The 25,237-nt window shown below is 38.6% G+C and overlaps 2 protein-coding genes across 2 annotated transcripts in view; one reads left to right on the top strand and one right to left on the bottom strand.

Annotated features, from left to right (window-relative positions):
* Positions 1–25,237, bottom strand: part of GABRR3 (gamma-aminobutyric acid type A receptor subunit rho3) — a 725,962-nt gene that overhangs the window by 621,619 nt on the left and 79,106 nt on the right. The gene's annotated exons all lie outside the window — the stretch shown is intronic.
* LOC130830388 (olfactory receptor 5K3-like) lies at positions 15,965–16,891 on the top strand. Its single transcript, XM_057697594.1, has one exon. It carries the CDS (start codon positions 15,965–15,967, stop codon positions 16,889–16,891), a length of 927 nt encoding a protein of 308 aa, XP_057553577.1.

The raw sequence follows: 25,237 nt of genomic DNA, 5'->3' as shown, positions 1-25,237 counted from the left end.
AAAGTGGTAAATGCATTATAAAAGCAGGTAATTATCCTAAAGATAAGGAAAAGGAAAATCTGTTTAACTTAAAGGACTAGAAAGGTCCTCAAGAAGGAGATCTGATTTGAGATCAATAATAAGTAGGACTGATAGAATGGAGAGGAAGAAGAAGGTGTTTTAGATAAGGAACCATAATCAAATTAATGAAGCAGGTGCACAAAGAAACAGTGAAGCGATGGACATGGCCAAGTGCCCTGAAGTGAGAGCAAGAAAGCACAGTGAGAGGCAAGACACAGACAGACTGTTGAGCATCTGGAATGACAAAATAAGAAAAATATTTATTTGAAAACTAATCAAAGACCATTTCAAACACTTGATCAGAGGAGTATAATATTTTCTTCATTCACCCAACAAATATTTGTTGGGCACCACACCAGTCAGAATGCCCACCATTAAAAAAATAGAAACAATAAATGCTGGAGAGGGTGTGGAGAAAAGGGAACCCTGCTGCACTGTTGGTGGGAATGTAAATTGATACAGCCACTATGAAAAACAGTATGCAGATTCCTTAAAAAACTAAAAATAGAACTATTATATGACCCTGAAATCCAACTATTTGGCCTACACCCTGAGGAAACCATAATTTAAAAAGATACATGTACCATAATATTCACTGCAGCACTATTTACAATAGCCAGGACGTGGAAGCAACCTAAATATCCATCAACAGATGAATGGATAAAGAAGATGTGGCACATATATACAATGGAATATTACTCAGCGATAAATAGGTATGAAATTGAGTTATTTCTAGTGAGGTGGATGGACCTAGAGTCTGTCACACAGTGTGAAGTAAGTGAGAAAGAGAAAAACAAATACCATATGTTAACACATATATATGGAATCTAGAAAAATAGTACGGATGAACCTAGCAATAGCTCAGGAATAAAGATGCAGATGTAGAGAATGGACTTGATGACATGGTGGGGAACAGGAGACTGGCACGTAGTGATAAGTAGCATTCACATACATACACTACAAAATGTAAAACAGCTAGTGGGAAGCTGCTGCACACACAGGGAGATAAGCTTGGTGCTTTGTGATGAAATAGAGGGGTGGGATAGGGAGAGTGGGAGGGAGGCTTAAAAGGGAAGGGATAATGGGATATATGTATACATATAGCTGATTCACTTTGTTATACAACAGAAACTAACAGAACATTGTAAAGCAATTATACTCCAATAAAGATGTATAAAAAAATAAAAAATGTAAAAAAAAGACATTAAAAAAATTGTTTTGCACTACAAAGTGCCACATGTTATTCACATGTTGGAAATACATGTATGAACATAACAAAGACATCTCTTCCCTCTTAAGCTAACAGAGGTTGGGAAAGAGTGACTGCAGATGTGTCAACAAATATATAGCATACTGGAGAGTAATTACTAGAATAAATGGGGAATCAGCATAATAAAGACAAAGGGAGGGGTTTCACAGGAAGATGGCAGAGAAGTAACATGGGTTGATCACCTTCCTCCCCACAAATATATCAAGAATACATCTACATGTGGAACAGCTCCTCCAAATCACCTACCAAAAGCTGGTAGGGGACCTCAGACTTTCGAAAAGGCAAGAAAAGCCACATGCAACTGGGTAGAGCAAAAGAAAAAAGGAAAAAAAGAAGAAGAGTGAGACAGAGGAATCGAGATGGTACCTGCCCTTCTGGAAGGGAGCTGTGAAGGGGGAAAAGTATCCACACACTAGGAAGCCCACATACTGGCAAAGACAGGGGGAGCTTCAGAGGAGAGGGCAGCAACAGGTGTGCAGAAGGCAGAGCAGAGAGATTCCTGCATGGAGGATTGGTGCCGACCAGCACTTTCCAGTCTGAGACGTTTCTCTGCTCACCCACTGGGGTGGTGGGGGCTGGGCACCTAGGCTTGGGCTTTGGAAGTTAGATCCCAGGGAGAGGACTGGGCTTGGCTGTGTGAGGACAGCCTAGAGGGGCTAGTGCGCCACAGCTAGCTGGGAGGGAGTCTGGGGAAAAGCCTGGGCCGGATGGAGAGGCAGAAGACCTTTGTTTTGGGGTGCCCAAGAGGAGGCCCAACAAAGGAGCTTCCTGCTCCTCGCTCACAGGTGGCAGGTCAAGACCAGCACGGGCACAAGCGTGAGACAAGGCTGTTATATAGGAACACAGAGCCTGCCACAGCAGCCGCCAAGGGTCCTGCTTGCAAGGCAAATCACTGTCCACAGGCTCCCAGCAGCCAGTGTAGCCTGCCACTGCTAAGGGTCCTGCGACCTGCGGCCAACTTCCCCAGGAGAACGCACAGTGCACCTCAGGTTCATGCTGACCTCTGCCGCTAAAGGGACTCCCCACACATTTCAATTGGACTGCCATATCCCTCCATCCCCAAGCCTGAGTAAGCAAGTGAGCCCTAATCAGCCAATGCTTTCAGCCCCTTTTGCCTGGGTGGGGAATCAACACCGGAGAGTAGCCCACATGCAGAGGTGGGACCAAACCCAAAACTGAACCATGGGGGCTGTCAGACCAAAGAAGAGAAAGAGAAACCTCTCCGTACAGCCATATTGAGGAGCAGAATACATACCCACTAACGGCTTGGTAGACCATGCATCTGTGGGTTACCTGAAGAGATGAGTTTTCTTACAATTAAGGCTGCAGACTATGAGGGCAAGTGTAGACTCTGGGGGCAAGTACATTGGGAGTAAGGCCAGATCAGAGTCTGAGATAACACCAGAGTGCCCACAGCAGGTGCAGAGACCAACCTAGAAGTATCGGAGGACTTCGTGGTTTACTTTCTGCTTTTGACTTGTTTCTGGTTCTATGTTTTTGTTAGTTTAGTGTTTAGTGTATATTTTGTATGTGGGTTGGCTTATTGGTTTGGTTGCAGACTTCCTTGTTTAATCTCTTTTTTTTTTCTCTTTTCTTTTCATGAGTGTGTGTGTGTACATATATTTGTGTGATTTTGTCTGTTTAGTTTTGTTTTTATCATTTGCTCTAGGGTTTTGCCTGTTCTTTTTCTTTCTTTCTTTTCTTCATTTTCTTCCTTTTTTTCCATGCTGTGCACCTTGCAAGGTCTTGGTGCCCAGGCTGGGGGCTGGAACTGGGCCTCTGAGGTGGGAGAGCTGAGTACAGGATGTTGGACCACCAGAGAAGACAGGAAAAGATGCAGCAGATGAAGGAACAAGGATCTAGCTCATTTTTATGTCAAGAGCCAAAAAAGACATAAGACACAATCAGTGACTTATGGATATTTTGCCAATACTTTTAAAATCAGGACACTTACAATTCATAATTGATAAAGTGGTAAACGCATCATAAAAGCAGGTAATTATCCTGGAGATCAAAAAAAGGAAAGGTATTTAAAGGACTAGAAAACTCCTCAAGAAGATCTGATTTGAGATCAAGAATGAGTAGGATTGGTAGGAAAGAGAGGAAGATGAATGTGTTTTAGATGAGAAAACAATCAAATTAATGAAGCAGGTGCACAGAGAACAGTAAAGGGAATGGACATGGCCAAGTGCACTAATGTGAAAGGAATAAAACAAGGTGACAGTAAAGACATAGAAAGACTGTGGAGCATCTGGAATGACAAAATAAGAAAAAACAATTTATTTGAAAACTAATCAAAGACCATTTCAAATACTCCAGAACACCTACTGAACACTGGCAAGGGACCTCAGACTTCCAAAAAGGCAAGAAAAGCCACTTGTAACTGTGTAGAGCAAAAGAAAAAAGGGAAAACAAAGAGAGACAACGGAATCAGGATGGGACCTGCCCTTCTGGAAGGAAGCTGTGAGGGGGGAAGTTTCCACACATTAGGAAGCCCCTTCACTGGCGGGGATGGGTGGGAGCTTTGGAGCCTCGGAGGAGAGGGAAGCAACAGCAGTGCAGAAGGCAGAGTGGAGAGCTTCCCGCATGGAGGATTTGTGCCAACCAGCACTGAGACTTTTATCTGCTTGCCTGCTGGGGTGGGTGGGGGCTGGACACTGAGGCTTAAGCTTCAGAGGTTAGACCCCAGGGAGAGGACTGGGTTTGGCTGTGTGAGGAAAGCCAAGGGAAGTCGTGTGCCACAGCTAGCTGGGATGGGTTTTGGGGAAAAGCCTGAGCCTGACGGAGAGGCAGAAAACCTTGATTTCAAGGTGCTTGAGTGGAAGGCCACCATAGGAGCTTCCTGCTCTGTGCTCACAGGTGGGAGGTCAACAACTACACGAGCACAAGCCTGAGCCATGGCTATTTTATAGGAACACAGAGCCTGCCGCTGCACTCACCAAGGGTCCTGTATGCGAGGCAGGTCACTGTCCATACCCTCCTGGCAGCCAGTGAAGCCCACCACTGCCAATGGTCCCATGATCCAGGGCCAACTTCCCCAGGAGAACTCAGAGCACCTCAAGCTCACGCTGATCTCTGCCACTCAGGGCACTCCCCAAACATTTCAAATGGATTGCTATATCCCTCCCCCCACCCCAGCCTGAGAGAACAAGTGAGCCCTAATCAGCTACTACTATCAGCCACTCTTGCCTGAGTGTGGAATCAGTGCTTGAGAGTTGCTGTGGGACCAAAACCGAACATGAATCCCGTGGGCTGTCAAACCAAAAAAAAGAAAAGGAAACCTCTCCGTACAGCTGCAGAAGGAGCAAATTACATACCCACTATCAGCTTGGTAGACCCTGAATCTGTGGATTACATGAAGAGATGAGTGTTCCTACAAGTGAGACTGTGGACTTTGGGGGTAAGTATGAACTCTGGGGGCAAGTAGATGGAGGAGTAAGACCAGATCAAACTCTGAGCTGACACCACAGTGCCCACAGCAGGTGCAGAACTTAACTTGAAGTACTGGAGGACTTCCTAGTTTGCTTTTCACTTGTGACTTGTTTGTGCTCCTATGTTTTTGTTAGTTTAGTTTTTAGTGTATATTTTTGTATCTGGGCTTCTTTATTGGCTTGGTTGCTCTCTTCCTTTTTTTCTTTTTTCTTTTCTTTTTCTGTGTGTATATATATCTCTTTGTGTGACTGTTTAGTTTCGCTTTTGCCATTTGTTTCGGGGTTTTGTCTTTTTTTCTCTTTCATTCTTTCTTTTTTCTTTTTCTTCTCCTTTTTCTTCATTGCTGTGCACCTCACAGAGTCATGGTGGCCTGCCCACAGGGTCATACCTGGGCCTCTGAGGTGGGAGAGCTGAGTGAAGGATGCTGGACCACCAGAGAACTCCTAGTCCCATGGAATATTAATCACTGAGAGCTCTCCCAGGGGTCTCCATCTCAACACTAAGATCTACCTCCACCCAACAGCCAGCAAGTTCCAGTGCTGGATGCTTCATGCCAAACAACAAGCAAGACAGGAACACAACCCCACCCATTAGCAGATAGGCTGCTTATAGTCATACTAAACTCACAGACAGCCCAAAACACACCACCAGTTGTGATCTGCACATCAGAAGGACAAGATCCAGCTCCACCAACCAGAAAACAGGCACAGTTCCCCCTACCAGGAAGCCTACACAAGCCATTGGACCAACCTCCCCACTGGGGACAGACAACAGAATTAACAGGAACTATGACCCTGCAGCCTGAGGAAAGGAGACAACAAACACAGTTAAACAAAATGAGAAGACAGAGAAAGATGCAGCAGATGGAGGAACAAAGTAAAAAACCACAATATCCAACAAATGAAGAAAAAATAGGCAGTCTACCTGAAAAATAACTCAGAGTAATAATAGTAAACATGATCCAAGATCTCAGAAACAGTGTGGAGGCACAGATGGATAAAAGAAATGCTTAACAAGGAGCTAGAAGAACTGAAAGAAAACAAACAATGATGAATAACCCAATAACTGAAATTAAAAATACTCTCCAAGGAATCAATAGCAGAATAACTTGACACAAAAGAATGGATAAGTGACCTGAAAGATAGAATGGTGGAAAAACTGCTTCAGAGAAGAATTTAAAAAAAAAGAATGAAAAGAATTGGGGACAGTCTCAGACACTTCTGGGACAACATTAAACACACCAACATTCAAATTGTAGGGTCCCCAGAAGGAGAAGAGAAAATGAGAGGGTCTGAGAAAATATTTGAAGAGATGATAGTCAAAAATTTGCCTTACATGGGAAAAGAAATAGTCAATCAAATCCAGGAAATGCAGAGAGCACCATAAGGATAAACCAAAAGACAAACACACTGTGACACATATTAATCAAACTAACAAAAATTAAATACAAAAAAAATATTAGAAGCTGTAAGAGATAACAAAAAATATACAAGGGAACCCCCATAAGGTTAACAGCTGATCTTTCAGCAGAAACTCTGCAGGCTAGAGGGGCATGGCAGGATTTACTTAAAGTGATGAAAGGGAAAAACCTACAACCAAGATTACTCTATCCAGCAAGCATCTCATTCAGATCCTTTACAGACAAGCAAAAGCTAAGGGAATTCAGCACCACCAAACCAGCACTACAACAAATGCTAAAGGAAACACAAGAGAAGGAAAAAAACCTACAAAAACAAATGCAAAACAATTAATTAAATGGCAACAGGAACATACATGTCGATAATTACCTTAAATGTGAATGGATTAAATGCTCTAACCAAAAGACACTGACTGGCTGAATGGATACAAAGCAAGACCCATATGTATGCTGTCTACAAGACACACTTCACATCTAGGGGCACATACAGACTGATAGTGAGGGGATGGAAAAATATATTCCACACAAATGGAAATCAAAATAAAGCTGGGGTAACAATACTTATATCAGACAAAATGGACTTTAAAATAAAGACTATTACAAGAGACAAGGATGGACATTACCTAATGATAAAAGGCTCAATCCAGGAAGAAGATATAACAATTGTAAATATTTATGCACCCAACATAGGAGCACCTCTATACAAAAGGAAAATGCTGACAGCCATAAGAGGGGAAATCTACAGTAACACAATACTAGGGGACTTTAACACCCCACTTACAACAATAATCAATCATCCAAACAGAAAATAAAGAAACACAAGCTCTAAATGACACAATAGACCAGATGGAATTAATTGATACTCACAGGACATTTCATCCAAAAACTACAGAATACACTTTCTTCTAAAGAGCACACAGAACATTCTCTAGAACAGATCACATCCTGGGTCATAAATCAAGCCTCAATAAATTTAAGAGAATTGAAATCATATCAAGCATCTTTTCTGACCACAAAACTATGAGACTAGATATCAATTACAGGAAAAGAATTTTAAAAAACAAACACACAGAGGCTAAACCACATGCTACTAAATAACCAAGAAATCACTGAAGAAATCAGAGAGGAAATCAAACAATACCTAGAAACAAATGATAATCAAACACAACGCCCAAAAACCTACAGGATGCAGCAAAAGCAGTTCTAAGAGGGAAGATCACAGCAATACAATGCTACCTTAAGAAACAAGAAAAATCTCAAAAAACCTAACCTTAAATCTAAAGCAATTAGAGAAAGAAGAACAAAAAAACCCAAAGTTAGCAGAAGGAAAGAAATCATAAAGATAACATCAGAGATAGACAGTTCAAGATGGCAGAGTAGAAGGACGTGGGCTCACTCCCTATTGCAAGAGCACCGGAATTACAACTAACTGCTGAACAGTCATCAACAGAAAGACACTGGAACTCACCAAAAAAGATACCCCACATCCAGACACAAAGGAGAGGCCGCAATGAGGGGGTGCAATTATGATAAAATGAAATCCCATAACGGCTGGATTGACAGCTCACAAACTGGAGAAAACAGTTATACCACAGAACTCCACCAACTAAAGTGAGGGTTCTGAGCCCCACATCAGGTTTCCCAACCTAGGGGTCTGGCAACAGGAGGAGGAATCCACAGAGGATCAGACTTTGAAAGTCAGCAGGATTTGATTGCAGGACCTCCACAGGACTGCGGGAAACAGAGACTCCACTTTTGGAGGACACACAAAAAATACCATGCACAGAAGGATGCAGGGGGAAGGAACAGTGACCCCATAAGAGACTGAACCAGACCTACCTGCTGGTGTTGGAGGGTTGCCTGCAGAGGTGGGGGCACCTGTGGCTCACTGTAGGGACAGATACAATGGTGGCAGGGGTTATGGGAAATTCTCACAGGTGTGAGCCCTTCCAGAGTACACCATTAGCCCCACCAAAGAGCCTGTAAGCTCCAGTGCTGGGTAGCCTCAGGCCACACAACCAACAGGGTGTGAACACAGCACCAACCATTGGCAGACAAATGGATTAAACTTTCACTAAGCTCCACCCACCAAAGTGGATTAAAGATGTAATGAGTTCTGACCATCCAGCCCTAAGCACCATCAGTCTCTCCCATCAGGAAGCACCCACAAGCCTCTTAGAGAGCTTCCTCCACAAGAGGGCAGAGAGCAGTATCAAGCAGTAGCAGCAGCATTTCATTCTGTGGAAATGAAAACCACAGCCACAGAAAGAGAAAATGAAAATGCAGAGGACTTTGTATCAGATGAAGGGACAAGATAAAACACCAGGAAAACAACTAAATGAAGTGAAGATAAGCACTCTTTCAGAAAAAGAATTCAGAATAATGATGGTGAAGATGATCCAGGACTCGGAAAAAAGACTGGATGCAAAGATTGAAAAGATGCAAGAAAAGTTTAACAAAGACCTAGAAGAATTAAAGAGCAAACAAACAGAGATATGCAACACAATAACTAAAATGAAAAATACGCTAGAAGGAACCAATAGCAGATTAACCGAGGCAGAAGGGCAAATAAGTGACCTGGAAGACAGATGGTGGAAATCACTGATGCAGAAAAGAATAAAGAAAAAAGAATGAAAAGAACTGAAGACAGCCTAAGAGACCTCTGGGACAATGTTAAATGCACCAACATTCACATTATACAGGTCCCAGAAGGAGAAGAGAGAGAGAAAGGACCTGAGAAAATATTGGAAGAGATGATAGTTGAAAACTTCCCTAACATGGGAAAGGAAATAGCCACCCAAGTCCAGGAAGTGCAGAGAGTCCCAGGCGGGATAAATCCAAGGAGAAACACGCCAAGACACATAGCAGTCAACCTGACAAAAGTTAAACACAAATAAAAATTATTAAAAGCAACAAGGGAAAAATGATAAATAACATAAAAAGTAACTCCCATAAGGTTAACAGCTGATTTCTCAGCAGAAACCCTGCAAGCCAGAAGGAAGTGGCATGATATATTTAAAGTGATGAAAAGGAAGAACCTACAACCAAGAATACTCTACCCAGTAAGGATCTCATTCAGATTCAATGGAGAAATCAAAAGCTTTACAGACAAGCAGCAGCTAAGAGAATTCAGCACCACCAAACCAGCCCTACAACAAATGCTAAAGGAACTTCTCTAAGCAGGAAACATAAGAGAAGAAAAGAACCTACAAAAACAAAAACAAAACAATTAAGAGAATGGTAATAGGAACATACATATCAATAATTAACTTGAATGTAAATGCATTAAATGCTCCAACAAAAAGACACAGACTGGCTGCATGGATACAAAAACAAGACTCATATATATGCTGTCTACAAGAGACCCACTTCAGACCTAGGGAAACATACAGACAAAGTGAGGGGATGGAAAAAGATATTCCATGCAAATGGAAATCAAAAGAAAGCTGGAGTAGCAATACTCATATGAGATAAAATAGACTTTAAAATAAAAACTGTTACGAGACAAGAAAGGACACTACATAAAGATCAAGGGATCAATCCAAGAAGAAGAGATAACAATTATAAATATATATGCACCCAATATAGGAGCACCTCAATACATAAAGCAAATGCTAACAACTATAAAAAAGGAAATCAACAGTAACACAATCATAGTGGGGGACTTTAACACCCCACTTACACCAGTGGACAGATCATCCACAAAGAAAATTGATAGGGAAACATGAGCTTTAAATGACACAATAAACCAGCTAGATTTAATAGATATCTATAGGACATTACATCCAAAAACAACAGATTACACTTTCTTCTCAAGTGCACATGGAACAGTCTCCAGGATAGATCACATTTTGGGTCACAAATCAAGCGTTGGTAAATTTAAGAAAAGTGAAATCACCTCAAGTATCTTTTCTGACCACAACGCTATGAGATTAGAAATCAATTACAGGAAAAAAACTGTAAAAAACACAAACACATGGAGGCTAAACAATACGCTACTAAATAACCAACAGATCACTGAAGAAATCAAAGAGGAAATCAAAAAATACCTAGAGACAAATGACAATGAAAACACAACGATCCAAAACCTATGGGATGCAGCAAAAGCAGTTCTAAGAGGGAAGTTTATAGCAATACAATCCTACCTCAAGAAACAAGAAACTTCCCAAATAAACAATTTAAACTTACACCTAAAGAAACTAGAGAAAGAAGAGCAAACAAAACCCAAAGTTAGTAGAAGGAGAGAAATCAAAAATATCAGAGCAGAAATAAATGAAATAGAAACAAAGAAAACAATAGCAAAACTCAAAAAAACTAAAACCTGGTTCTTTGAGAAGATAAACACAATTGCTAAACCTCTAGCAAGACTCATCAAGAAAAAGAGGGAGTGGACTCAAATCAATAAAATTAGAAATGAAACAGGAGAAGTTACAATGGACACCACAGAATTAAAAAGCCCCATAAGAGACCACTACAAGCAACTCTATATCAATAAAATGGACAACCTGGATGAAATGGATAGATTCTTAGAAAGCTATAACCTTCCAAGACTGAATCAGGAAGAAATAGAAAATATGAACAGACCAATCACAAGTAATGAAATTGAAACTGTGATTAAAAATCTACCAACAAACAAAAGTCCAGGATCAGATGGCTTCACAGATGAATTTTATCAAACATTGAGAGAAGAGCTAACACCCATCCTTCTCAAGCTCTTCCAAAACACTGCAGAGGAAGGAACACTCCCAAACTCATTCTATGAGGCCACCACCACCATGATACCAAAACCAGACAAAGAAACTACAAAAAAAGAAAATTACAGACCAATCTCACTGATGAATTTAGATGAAAAAATCCTCAACAAAATACTAGCCAAAAGAATCCAACAACACATTAAAAGGATCATCCACCATGATCAAGTGGGTTTGATCCCTGGAATGCAAGGATTCCTGAATATATGCAAATCAATCAATGTGATACACCATATTAACAAATTGAAGGAGAAAAACCACATGATCATCTCAATAGATGCAGAAAAAGCTTTTGACAAAATTCAACACCCATTTATGATAAAAACTTTCCAGAAGGTGGGCATAGAGGGAACCTACCTCAACATAACAAAGGCCATATATGACAAACCCACAGCAAACAGCATTCTCAATGGTGAAAAACTGAAAGCATTGCCTCTAAGATCAGGAACAAGACAAGGATGTCCACTCTCACCACCACTATTCAACATAGTTTTGGAAGTTTTGCCACAGCAATCAGAGAAGAAAAAGAAATAAAAGGAATCCAAATTGGAAAAAAAGAAATAAAATGGTCACTGTTCACAGTTGACATGATACTTTACATAGAAAATCCTAAAGATGCCACCAGAAAACTACTTGAGCTAATCAATGAATTTGGTAAAGTTGCAGGATACAAAATTAACATGCAGAAATCTCTTGCATTTCTATACACTAACAATGAATGATCAGAAAGAGAAATTAAGGAAACAATCCCATTCACCATTGCAACAAAAAGAATACAATACCTAGGAATAAACCTAATTAAGGAGGTAAAAGACCTGTACTCAGAAAACTATAAGACACTGATGAAAGATATTAAAGACGACACAAACAGCTAGAGAGATATACCATGTTCTTGGATTGGAAGAATCAACATTGTGAAAATGACTATATTACCCAAAGCATTCTACAGATTCAATGCAATTCCTAACAAATTATCAATGGCATTTTTTACAGAACTAGAACAAAAAATCCTAAAATTTGTATGGAGACACAAAAGACCCTGAATAGCCAAAGCAATCTTGAGGGGAAAAAATGGAGCTGGAGGAATCAGACTGCCTGAATTCAGACTATACTACAAAGCTACAGTAATCAAGACAATATGGTACTTGCACAAAAAGAGAAATATAGGTTAATGGAACAAGATAGAAAGCCCAGAGATAAACTATGGTCAACTAATCTACAACAAAGGAGCCAAGGATATACAATAGAGAAAAGGCAGCCTGTTCAATAAGTGGTGCTGGGGAAACTGGACAGCTACATCTAAAAGAATGAAATTGGAACACTCCCTAATACCAGACACAAAAATAAACCCAAAATGGGTTAAAGACCTAAATGTAAGGCCAGACACTATAAAACTCTTAGATGAAAACATAGGCAGAACACTGTATTACATAAATGACAGCAAGATTCTTTCTGACCCACTTTCTGGAGTAATGTAAATAAAAACAAAAATAAACAAATGTTTTTGCATAGCAAAGGTAACCATAAACAAGATGAAAAGACAACCCTCAGAATGGGTGAAAATATCTGCAAACAAAGCAAAAGACAAAGGATTAATCTCCAAAATATACAAGCAGCTCATGTAGCTCAATATCAAAATAGCAACCCCATCCAAAAATGGGCAGAAGACATAAATAGACATTTCTCCAAAAAAGACATACAGATGGCCAACAAACACATGGAAAGATGCTCAACATCACTAATCATTACACAAATGCAAATCAAAACCACAATGAGGTATCACCTCACACCAGTCAGAATGGCCATCATCAAAAAATCTAGGAACCACAAATGCTGGCGAGGCTGTGGAGAAAAGGGGAACCTGCAATGTTGGTGGGAATGTAAACTGATACAGCCACTACAGGAAACAGTATGCAGATTCCTTAAAGAACCAAGAATAGAACTACCATTTGACCCAGCGATCTCACTACTAGGCATATACCCTGAAAAAACAATAATTCAAAAAGATACATGTACCACAATGCTCATTGCAGCACCATTTACAGTAGCCAGGACATGGAAACAACCCAAATGTCCATCGATGCATGAATGGATACAGAAGAGGTGGTACATATGTACAATGGAATATTACTCAGCCATGAAAAGGAATGAAATTGAGTTATTTGTAGTGAGGTGGAGGGACCTAGAGACTGTCATACAGAGTGAAGTAAGCCAGAAAGAGAAAACAAATACCGTATGCTAATGCATAGATATGCAATCTAGAAAAATGATACCAATGAACACAGTGGCAGAGCAGGAATAAAGACGCAGATGTATGGAACAGACTACAGGGGGATGGGGATGCTGGGATGTAGCGAAAGACTAGCATTGACATATATAGACTACCACATATAAAAGAGATAGCTAGTGAGAAGCTGCTGCATACACAAGTTGGTCCTTTGTGACAACCTAGAGGGGTGGGATAGGGAGGATAGGAGAGAGGCTCAAGAGGGAGGAGATATGGGGATATATGTGTACATATAGCTGATTCACTTTGTTGTACAACAGAAACGAACACAATACTCTAAAGTAATTACACTCCAATAAAGATGTATCTAAAAAAAAAAAAAGACAAAAGGCAGCCAGTGTATATTTAAAAGAAAGGAGAACAGCCTCAGTAATTCATATCTGGGACTAAATAATAATCTCAAAGTTTCCAAAAAGAGTTTTGTAGGATGTGGGGCCAAATTCAACTCACACAGTGAAGAAGTTGATACCCTGACTGAATCTTCCACACCTTTTAGTATCCTCTCCAAATTCAATCATCTTTCATAAACCATATAAATCCCATAAACATATTAATTCTGCCAGTAGGAGGGGAAACCAACATGACTCTTCTGCTCATTTTACATTTTACACAAAGAAGGAGAAGAATTGTAAAAATGAGGTCAGTTATGTAGGAATCAGCAAGATGATCTCAAATTACCTTAGTGACTTTAATAAAGCCCTTTTACTTTAATTTTTTCACAGGTCTTCTTTAATTAATATCTGGTAGTGTATGTCTTAGTGACCTAACCTCCCCAGAGAAATACACTGAGGTCATTACAAAGAAATCCCTTCAGCATTTGATGGAAATTTTAAATTTGCATTGGAAGGAAAATAATTATTGACATCAACCTATCAGTAGTGCTCAGATATTCATTCTTTTAATCCCAAATGTTTTAGAGATCAAGATTTGTATTTTGAAATTCTATTAGACCTAATACCATAAAGCAAACAACAAAGTGTTAGAAAAAACTTCTCAGTGACATCTAGGGAAGTGGAATATTCTACTTTATTTTACATTTAATATTAACATAAATTCATTTTTCTGAATTATTGAGCACTTTTCGTTGTTGTTAGATTTCAACTATTTAGTTATCATTCCAGCTATTCTCAAAACTGAATAATATGGAAAACTAGGATGAGAAAATTTACTGCAATTTATGAAGACCTCTCTGATTGTAAGGTAGAACTTCAAAATACACAGGTAAGGACCAAATATAATTCTGTTACATAATTCAGGCATGCACATAAAAATTTATTTCTATCTTACCTAAAAAAGGGGCATATGTTTACTATTTTAAAACAAAAAATAAATAAAACTTTTAGCCAGTGCCTGTATTTTGAAATTGAAATAAACAATTTTGATCAAAGAATTTATGATTAGAAACTCAGTCAATATGCCTTGTAGATCACTAAATAATAACTGAAGGGAGCCTTTAAAGGAAAACAAAATTTCTTCACACAAATCATATTCAGATTTAAAGAATTTTCTCTAAGTGTTAGAAAACTAAAGTATAAAAGCATGGCTTACTTTTCTTTATTAGCTTTTAATGTATTGTGTCATCCTTCACAAAATCTTACATAATTTTCTCAGGAAACAGTAACATAGTAGATATATAAATTCAAGTAAAAGATAGATACCCAGATTTTTTAAAACAATGAATTTTGTTAATATCCTTTGTAAATTGTTCTTCAAAATTAAGTCTCAATTTGCAGATACCAAATAGTTCATTAAGGATCATTGGTAGATACTGAAAACAAATTCACCCATCCTAGGTCCCTGAACAGGAGGTAGGACTGGAATCAATAATGCTTTTTTCCCATAGCATGGTATAGATGTTATAAAAAGTGTAAGTCACAGAAAACTTCAAAGTACCAATCATATAAAAGGGGAAATGTGCGTGCACATATGAAAAACAAATAACATAATGTTACATTATACACAAGTAATTCTAGATTGTGTTGGAAATATAAGACACTCCTGATGGTTCAAAAAATGGAGATTGGTATAGTCCTGTGCACTGAGTAAACTTTATTAAGTATCATCACATAAAAACTATACATAAAGGAAGAAAGCATTTAGACATCTGGTATATACAAAGAGAATAATGGACTTGACATGGGGAAAGGGGTAAAACAGGTGATAATGTATGGATATTTATTTTCTTAGCTTTCCAAGTAATTTTCTTTAATGATGAACAGTCCTCTCCTTCATCTTTGTCATTTTCATGCAATTCCTAAGATATAAATTTAACATATCTGTGTACACTATTCAAACATTCCCTCTCTCTGGGAGGGTTATGAAAAAGGTTTGCTCAATTTTAAAAAACATCATATGTTTACATGAAAAGTGAATTGATATATATTTTAAGGAATTTTGATATAAAACTCACAAATATTAGTTGGGAATACTGAATCAAATATGGTGCCCAAACATGTATAGTAGTCTTCATACATTCATAAAGACAAGCCTCTTCCACTATAAGCATCCTCCCTAGCATTACAAAATATTCTTGGAAATCCTGAGTTTCACAGTCAACATCATAAAAGCTGATATTACGCAGAAATGAATGTCCCCTACTGGTATGTGTTCCTATCCCAGAGGAAATAGGGGAAGCTGGAAGAAGAGCTCCACTGCTTGTAAAAAGAAAAAGTTGAAGGGAAAATTATACAAACTCTAATTTCAAATCTTATATCTCCACAATTCCTAGCTCAACAGAGAACGTGGATATGACTGAGGATAACTACTCCTCAAGAACAGAGTTTATCCTCATAGGATTTACAGATCACCCAGAGCTGAAGACCCTTCTGTTTCTGGTGTTCCTCACCATCTATCTGATCACCATGGTGGGAAATCTTGGCCTGGTGGCATTGATAGTTACAGAGCATCGTCTTCACACACCAATGTACATCTTTCTGGGTAATCTCGCTCTGATGGACTCCTGTTGTTCCACTGCCATTACCCCCAAGATGCTAGAGAACCTCTTTTCTAAAGACAGAATGATTTCCCTCTATGAATGCATGGCACAGTTTTATTTTCTCTGCCTCGCTGAAACTGCAGACTGCTTTCTCCTGGCAGCAATGGCCTATGATCGCTATGTGGCCATCTGCAACCCACTGCAGTACCACACCATGATGTCAAAGAAACTCTGCATTCAGATGATCACAGGGGCCTACATAGCTGGAAACGTGCATCCCACAATTCATACAGGGTTTCTGTTTAGGTTAACTTTCTGTGGGTCTCATCAAATCAATCACTTTTTCTGTGATGTTCTCCCATTATACAGACTCTCCTGTGTGGACCCCTATATAAATGAATTGATGATATTAATTGTTGCAGGGTCAGTTTTAATCTTGACTATTACCATAGTAATAATCTCTTACCTTTTCATCCTTTGCACGATTTTTAAGATGAAATCCAAAGAAGGAAAAGGCAAAGCCTTATCGACTTGTGCATCCCACTTTCTCTCTGTCTCAATATTCTATGGTTCTCTTCTTTTCATGTATGTTCGACCAAATTCAGGTAAGGAAGAAGATAAAGATATACCTGTTGCCATTTTTTATACTCTAGTGATTCCCTTATTAAACCCTTTTATTTATAGTCTAAGAAATAAGGAAGTAATAAATGTTATGAAAAAAATCATGAAGATTTCATAACATTATGATGCAAATTACCATCTCATATGGACAACTGTTTTTTATGTCATTAAACTTTTTTCAAAATCAAGGAATACTGAGAAACTGGAAGATAGCCCTGTCATATATAACATTAAATTACTAAAACATGATGATATATCAGTCAATAAACAAGTTGAAAAGAAGAGAGTATGGTAAAATATAGTCCAAAATCTAAGCTATTGGCTTTCATCAGGAACGAACTAATTACTGAAGAGGTCACAACTGTGTCAGGGTGCAATACACTAGTACCTAAGTTTCAGAGTATAATAAGTTACAATTTTCAACAAATTCAACAAATCCTAGGATTTAAAGTCAGTACACACAAAGGTCACCTCCATTTAATATTTTTGGCAAATTGCTGGAACATCACAGCATAATCTCACTAACTCTCCCGTATCCCAAGTCCTGAAATATTAGTTTCCTCTTAAGCAACACCATGTGACACTAGTAAACTATATATTTCATTTGATTCTCAATTTTGAGTTTGTTCAACAGATGTTTGAATAGGAAATCACACAGAATATATATTCACTAATCAAGAACAGTTTCCTCTTATTATGTGTCAATTTTCTCTCAAGTTCTCTGAAATACAGTACCTGTACAGTTGTGATTTACAAATCTATACTTAAAGATGATGCTATTTATATTGACATTACCATGGATTTCATATTTTCATATAGTTTGATTGGCCTATGATCATATATGACAGTCCAATACCTGAATATATTCTTAAATAAAGATTTTTCTCTCTGATAATACGTCTTGCTTGTTTTCAGGAAGAGCACCAACTTGGACTGAGTACAAGGTATTAATATTAATACCTTGTAATTATATTAATATATGAACAGCATTAACAAAAAGCTGCAGGTCCTGATCAAGTAAAAATGAGGCAGAAAATAGTAAGAATTTAAATATCTAAACAATAATATTTATATATCCTTACTTGTGCAGAAATGGTAGGAAAAATAATTTACTAAGAACCTGCTCTCTGCTTGGTGCTAAGTTAGACCTTTCATATATATTACCTACCAATTTACTACATGTGGTTTTTCATGGGTTTCATTAGTGAAAATCTTATACTTTGAAATATTGAGGAGCTTGCCCAAGTTCATCGTGCTCATCAGATTCAGCTAGAATTTGGATCAGTACTACTTTTCCCCACAAGCTTAAAAGTTCAGAAAATGGAGATCCTTTTAGCCTACAGTATTTAGCTCTTAAGTTGCAACAGAAGTAGAATGTGACTTAAAAATGAGGAAAACTGATATTTGGAGGAAAACAGGAATGGTTATGACCAGAGTCCATGTTCATGGAAAGGAATGTGGCACTGGAAGTGGGAGATGCAGAAGCTGAACCATGGAACACAGTCAGAAAGTGGACAAAACTGTTGGTGAGAGCTGTTGGTGAATGTGGGGAAAAGGCGGGAAGCTAATCAGGTTACTGAGAATATTAAATGCCACCCTAAGGAATCTCAATTTACCATAGAGCCATCACACTTTTAGGTCTTCCTGGAGCAGAGTAATATGATTGTACATTTCAGAAACTTGATCCTGCAACTGATTAGAAAGAGACCTATCCAATTTTCCCAGCACCACTTATTGAAGAGGCTGTCTTTTTTCCATTGTATATTCTTGCCTCCTTTGTCAGAGATAAGGTACCCATATGTGTGTGGGTTTACCTCTGGGTTCTCTATTCTGTTCCATTGATCTATATTTCTGTTTTTGTGCCAGTACCATACTGTCTTGATCACTGTAGCCTTGTAGTATAGTTTGGAGTCAGGAAGCCAATTTCCACCAACTCTGTCTTTCCTTCTCAAGATTGCTTTGGCTATTCGGGGTCTTTTGCGTTTCCATACAAATCGTAAGATTTCTTGTTCTAATTCTGTGAAAAATGTCATTGGTAATGTGATAGGGATTGCGTTGAATCTGTAAATTGCCTTGGGTAAGATAGTCATTTTCACAATATTGATTCTTCCAATCCAAGAACATGGTATGTCCCTCCATCTGTTTCTGTCGTCTTTGATTTCTTTCATCAGTGTTTTATAGTTTTCTGCATACAGGTCTTTTGCCTCCTTAGACAGGTTTATTCCTTGGTATTTTATTCTTTTTCTTGCAATGGTAAATGGGAGAGTTTCCCTAATTTCTCTTTCGGCTCTTTCATTGTTAGTGTATAGGAACGCAAGAGATTTCTATGCATTAATTTTGTATCCTGCTACTTTTCTAAATTCATCAATTAGTGCTAGCAGTTTTCTGGTAGAATCTTCAGGGTTTTCTATGTATAATATCATGTCATCTGCAAAGAGTGACAATTTTACTTCTTCTTTTCCAATTTGGATTCCTTTAATTTCTTTTTCTTCTCTGATTGCTGTGGTTAAAACTTCCAAAACTATGTTGAATAACAATGGTGAGAGTGAATAGATGCAGAAAAAGCTTTTGACAAAGTGCAACATCCATTTATGATAAAAGCTCTCCAGAAAATGGGCATAGAAGGAAATTACCTCAACATAATAAAAGCCATATATGAAAAACCAAAAGCCAACATCATTCTAAGTGGGGAAAAACTGGAAGAATTCCCTCTAAGAACAGGAACAAGACAAGGGTGTCCACTCTCACCACTATTATTCAACATAGTTTTGGAAGTGTTAGCCACAGCAATCAGAGAAGAAAAAGAAATAAAAGGAATCCAAATTGGAAAAGAAGAAGTAAAATTGTCCCTCTTTGCAGATGACATGATATTATATATAGAAAACCCTAAAGACTCTACCAGAAAACTGCTAGCATTAATTGATGAGTTTAGTAAAGTAGCAGGATACAAAATTAATGCACAGAAATCTCTTGCATTCCTATACACGAACAACGGAAGAGCAGAAAGAGAGATTAAGGAAACTCTCCCATTCACCATTGCAACAAAAAGAATAAAATACCTAGGAATAAACCTGCCTAAGGAGGCAAAAGATCTGTATGCAGAACACTTTAAGACATTGATGAAAGAAATCAAAGACGACACAAACAGATGGAGGGACATACCATGTTCCTGGATTGGAAGAATCAACATCGTGAAAATGACTATACTACCCAAAGCAATTTACAGATTCAATGCAATCCTGATCAAATTACCAATGGCATTTTTCACAGAACTAGAGCAAGAAATCTTACGATTTGTATGGAAACGCAAAAGACCCCGAATAGCCAAAGCAATCTTGAGAAGGAAAAATGGAGTTGGTGGAATCAGGCTTCCTGACTTCAAACTATACTACAAGGCCATAGTGATCAAGACAGTATGGTACTGGCACAAAAATAGAAAGGAAGATCAATGGAACAGAATAGAGAACTCAGAAGTAAGCCCAAACACATATGGGCACCTTCTCTTTGACAAAGGAGGCACGAGTATACAATGGAAAAAAGACAGCCTCTTCAATAAGTGGTGCTGGGAACATTGGACAGCAACATGTCAAAGAATGAAATTAGAACACTTCCTAACACCATACGCAAAAATAAACTCCAAATGCATTAAAGACCTACATGGAAGGTCAGACACTATAAAACTCCTAGAGGAAAACATAGGCAGAACACTCTATGACATCCATCAAAGCAAGATCCTTTTTGACCCACCTCCTAGAATCATGGAAATAAAATCAAGAATAAACAAATGGGACCTCATGAAACTTAAAAGCTTTTGCACAGCGAAAGAAACCATAAACAAGACTAAAAGGCAACCCTCAGAATGGGAAAAAATAATTGCCTATGAAACAATGGACAAAGAATTAACCTCCAAAATATACAAGCAGCTCATGAAGCCTAATACCAAAAAAACAAATAACCCAATCCACAAATGGGCAGAAGACCTAAATAGACATTTCTCCAAAGAAGACATACAGATGGCCAACAAACACATGAAAAGATGCTCAACATCACTCATCATCAGAGAAATGCAAGTCAAAGCCACAATGAGGTATCACCTCACACCAATCAGAATGGCCATCATCACAAAATCTGGAAACAACAAATGTTGGAGAGGGTGTGGAGAAAAGGGAAATCTCCTGCACTGTTGGTGGGAATGTAAGTTGGTACAGCCACTATGGAAAACAATTTGGAGGCTCCTTAAAAAACTACAAATAGAATTACCATATGATCCAGTCATCCCACTACTGGGCATAAACCCAAAGAAAACCATAATCCCAAAAGAAACTTGTACCATAATGTTTATTGCAGGACTATGTACAATAGCCAGGACATGGAAGCAACCTAAATGCCCATCAACAAGTGAATGGATACAGAAGATGTGGCATATATATACAATGGAATATTACTCAGCTATAAAAAGGGATGAGATGGAGCTATATGTAATGAGGTGGATAGAACTACAATCTGTCATACAGAGTGAAGTAAGTCAGAAAGAGAAGGACAAATATTGTATGCTAACTCACATATACGGAATCTAAAAATGGTACTGATGAACTCAGTGACAAGAACAAGGATGCAGATACAGAGAATGGACTGGAGAACTTGAGGTTTGGGGGGGGCGGGGGGTGAAGGGGAAACTGAGATGAAGCGAGAGAGTAGCACAGACATATATATACTACCAACTGTAAAATAGTCAGTGGGAAGTTGTTGTATAACAAAGGGAGTTCAATTCGAGGATGGAAGATGCCTTAGAGGACTGGGGCGGGGAGGGTGGGGGGGACTCGGGGGGGGGGGAGTCAGGGAGGGGAGGGAATGTGGGGATATGTGTATAAAAACAGATGATTGAACCTGGTGTACCCCCCAAAAAAAAAATAAAAATAAAAAAAAGAATAATGGTGAGAGTGGACACCCTTGTCTTGTTCCTGTTCTTATAGGTGGTGCTGGGAAAATTGGACAGCTACATGTAAAAGAATGAAATTAGAACACTTCCTAACACCATATACAAAAATAAATTCAAAATGGATTAAAGACCTAAATATAAGGCCAGACACTATAGAACTCCTAGAAAAAAACATAGGCAGAACAGTCTATGACATACATCAAAGCAACATCATTTTTGACCCACCTCTGAGAAAAATGGAAATAAAATCAAGAATAAACAAATGGGACCTCATGAAATTTAAAAGCTTTTGTACAGCAAAAGAAACCATAAACAAGACAAGAAGACAACCCTCAGAATGGGAGAAAATAGTTACCAATGAAGCAATGGACAAAGGATTAATCTCCAAAATATACAAGCAGCTCATGCAGCTTAATACCAAAAAAGCAAATAACCCAATCCACAAATGGGCAGAAGACCTAAATAGACATTTCTCCAACGAAGACATGCAGAAGGCTAACAAACACATGAAAAGATGCTTAACATCACTAATCATTACACAAATGCAAGTCAAAGTCACAATAAGGTATCACCTCACTCCGGTCAGGATAACCATCATCAAAAAATCTAGAAACAATAAATGTTGCACAGGGTGTGGAGAAAAGGGAACTCTCCTGCACTGTTGGTGGGACTGTAAGTTGGTACAGCCACTATGGAAAACAGTTTGGAGGTTCCTTAAAAAACTACAAATAGAACTACCATAAGACCCAGTAATCCCACTACTGGGCATATACCCAGAGAAAACCATAATCCCAAAAGAAACATGTACCATAACGTTCATGGCAGCACTATTTACAATAGCAAGGACATGGAAGCAACCTAAATGCTCATCAACAAATGAATGGGTAAAGAAGATGTGGCACATATATACAATGGAATATGACTCAGCCATAAAAAGGAATGAAATTGAACTATATGTAATGAGGTGGATAGACCTAGAGACTGTCATACAGAGTGAAGTAAGACAGAAAGAGAAAAACAAATACCATATGCTAACTCATATATATGGAATCTGAAGAAATGGTACTGATGAACCCAGTGAGAGGGCAAGAGTGGAGATGCAGATGTAGAGAATGGACTTGAGGACATGGGGCTGGGGTAGGGGGTGGGGGAGCGAAGGGGAAGCTAGGATGAAATGAGAGAGTAGCATGGACATAGATATACTACCAAATGTAAAAAAGATAGCTAGTGGGAAGTTGCTGTATAACAAAGGGAGATCAACTCGATGATGGGTGATGCTATAGAGAGCAAGGACAGGGGGTGGGAGGGAGTCACAGGAGGGAGGAGATATGGGGATATGTGTATAAATACAGCTGATTCACTGTGGTGTACCTCAAAGACTGGTACAAGAGTGTAAAGCAATTATATTCCAATAAAGAGTTTAAAAAAAAAGAAAAGAGAGAGACCTAAAGCAAGGAGACTAACTTCAACAATTCATATATTAGATGAGGAGAACTGAAACCAGAGAATGAAAGGAGAAGAGTGCACAGATAGGAGCAACATTTTAAAGAAAAAAATAATACATTATAACTGTGGGATAATACAGTGAAGGCCTGTCTTTTTCCTCTGAATTTCAAACATGACATAACTGATATCATATCACCAAGGCTTAATAAGGTACCTAACACATTTGGCCATTCTGTAAACATTTCCTTCAGTAGGCTTTAATATGAGTATGTAAATAAATATGTGGTAGGCTTACTATTTTTATTTTTGAATGAATTAATAAATTGTAACTTCTTGGTTTAAGTTTCTAATCTTGTAAATATGGAGAGACACAACCCACATAAACAAAGCTCTTTATGGTCATAAGACGGGTTATAGGCAAAAAGGAATCGAAATAACCAAAAATTTTGAGAAGCTCTGAATTAGAGCTAAGTTGTACATCTGCTGGAAAAGTTACTAATATAGTCTTGTTCAGGCCTCAGAGACAGAAGCAGGCCTCTGACCGACCTGTGAGTCTGCCTGGACTGCTTATACACCTAACAATTGCTGATAGCGAGTCAAACTGAGCTTACAATAAGAAAGGGAGTGGGTCTTGGAATTTCTTGAGCCCTGGGGACCTAGCCAGTCCTCCGAGTTCTGGAAAATTCTTGTGACTCACATGATGAAATCAACAACACTGTCAAAGTAAACCCAGACCTGCGTTTTGCATGCAAATGGATGATATCAGTTTGCGGCCTGGAATTATAAGCAGAAGCCCCCAGAACTCCAATCTGAAGTCTCACCCATGGAGTGGATGCACTGCCTCGGACCCTTCCCAACTGGGGCTCCAGAATGCTGTCACTCGGGACTTCCCAGCACTGCTTGGATCTAGATGTAGGTGTTTCCCCAATTTGGTGATGTACACACATTTATTTCATGCTATGTTGCTTGTCCTTATGCTATAACATTGGGACTCCAGAATGCTGTTGCTTGGACCTGGATGTAGGTGCTTCTGCAATTTGGTGATGTCTGTACATTTCTCTCTCTCTCTATGTATATGCTGCTTGCCCTCACACTGTAACTTACTACTAATATAACAAATTTCCTTACTTATTGCTTATTAAAGTATGGAGTGGTTATTTTGCCAACGAATCTCATGAACCTTGAAACCGAAAGTGAGGCTTTCAGCAAAACAACATCCTATATTTCACTGTCTATTTTAATGGATATTTTTAGTTTTCAGATTTCCATACATTGATTTAAATTCCCTTTTCTAAAGGTACCACAATTTTTGTTATGTATGTCTGTACCACTCACCCAAACCCTTAGCAACACTGAATACAGAGGTCTGTTAAGGAAAGAATGTGTGACTTAGTTGGGACCACTGTCACAAAGGAGGTGATTTTCTGGAAGTTTCTGGGAAATATGTATCATTCATTTGAAACAATGTCCACCAAAAAGATAGTGTTTCTCCCTCTTGTCATGGTGTGTGAATATGACATGTGGCACAATCTACATCCATTTTGCCATCAAGGGGGAAACAGCCCCAAGATGAAGTCAATACACAATGTGGGCATAGCTGAGGGAATCACAGGGAAACAGACCCAGAGTCACTGGAATAAACTAGTCACCTGGTTTTATACTCCAACAGATCTTCTTACTGTTTAACCTTGTTTGGTAGACATGCATTATCTGTAATTGAATAAATGTGAATTGATACGTTCATGTCTCTTGCCTTTCCTCCTCTTTTTATAGTCTCTTTTAACATAATTATCAGACAGTCTTTAGCTTACAAATTATTTTGCAGCAGTACCCATTCAACCATTCTTCGCATCCATTGTTTATTACCTTCATTACGCTATTTTAATTTCATACAACTCCGCTTTAAAAATTTATCCAGGGGGGGAAAAGAATTTATCCAGAGAAATACTAAGGTGGAGCTCAAAAATCCAAGCCAGGCTACGTAGCTCCAGAATCCATGTTCTTAACCCCTACCTCATACTATACATAGCATAAAGAAGTAAAAGAAGCACAAGAGGAAAACTTCCAAGAAGCTAAGCT

The sequence above is a fragment of the Hippopotamus amphibius genome, chromosome 10 (assembly GCF_030028045.1).
Source record: "Hippopotamus amphibius kiboko isolate mHipAmp2 chromosome 10, mHipAmp2.hap2, whole genome shotgun sequence".
Lineage (NCBI taxonomy): Eukaryota > Metazoa > Chordata > Mammalia > Artiodactyla > Hippopotamidae > Hippopotamus > Hippopotamus amphibius.
This window is presented reverse-complemented; position numbering and strand designations above follow the sequence as displayed.

Excerpts from the sequence above, each read along its gene's own strand:
- LOC130830388 (XM_057697594.1), top strand. The coding sequence starts at position 15,965 with ATGACTGAGGATAACTACTCCTCAAGAACAGAGTTTATCCTCATAGGA.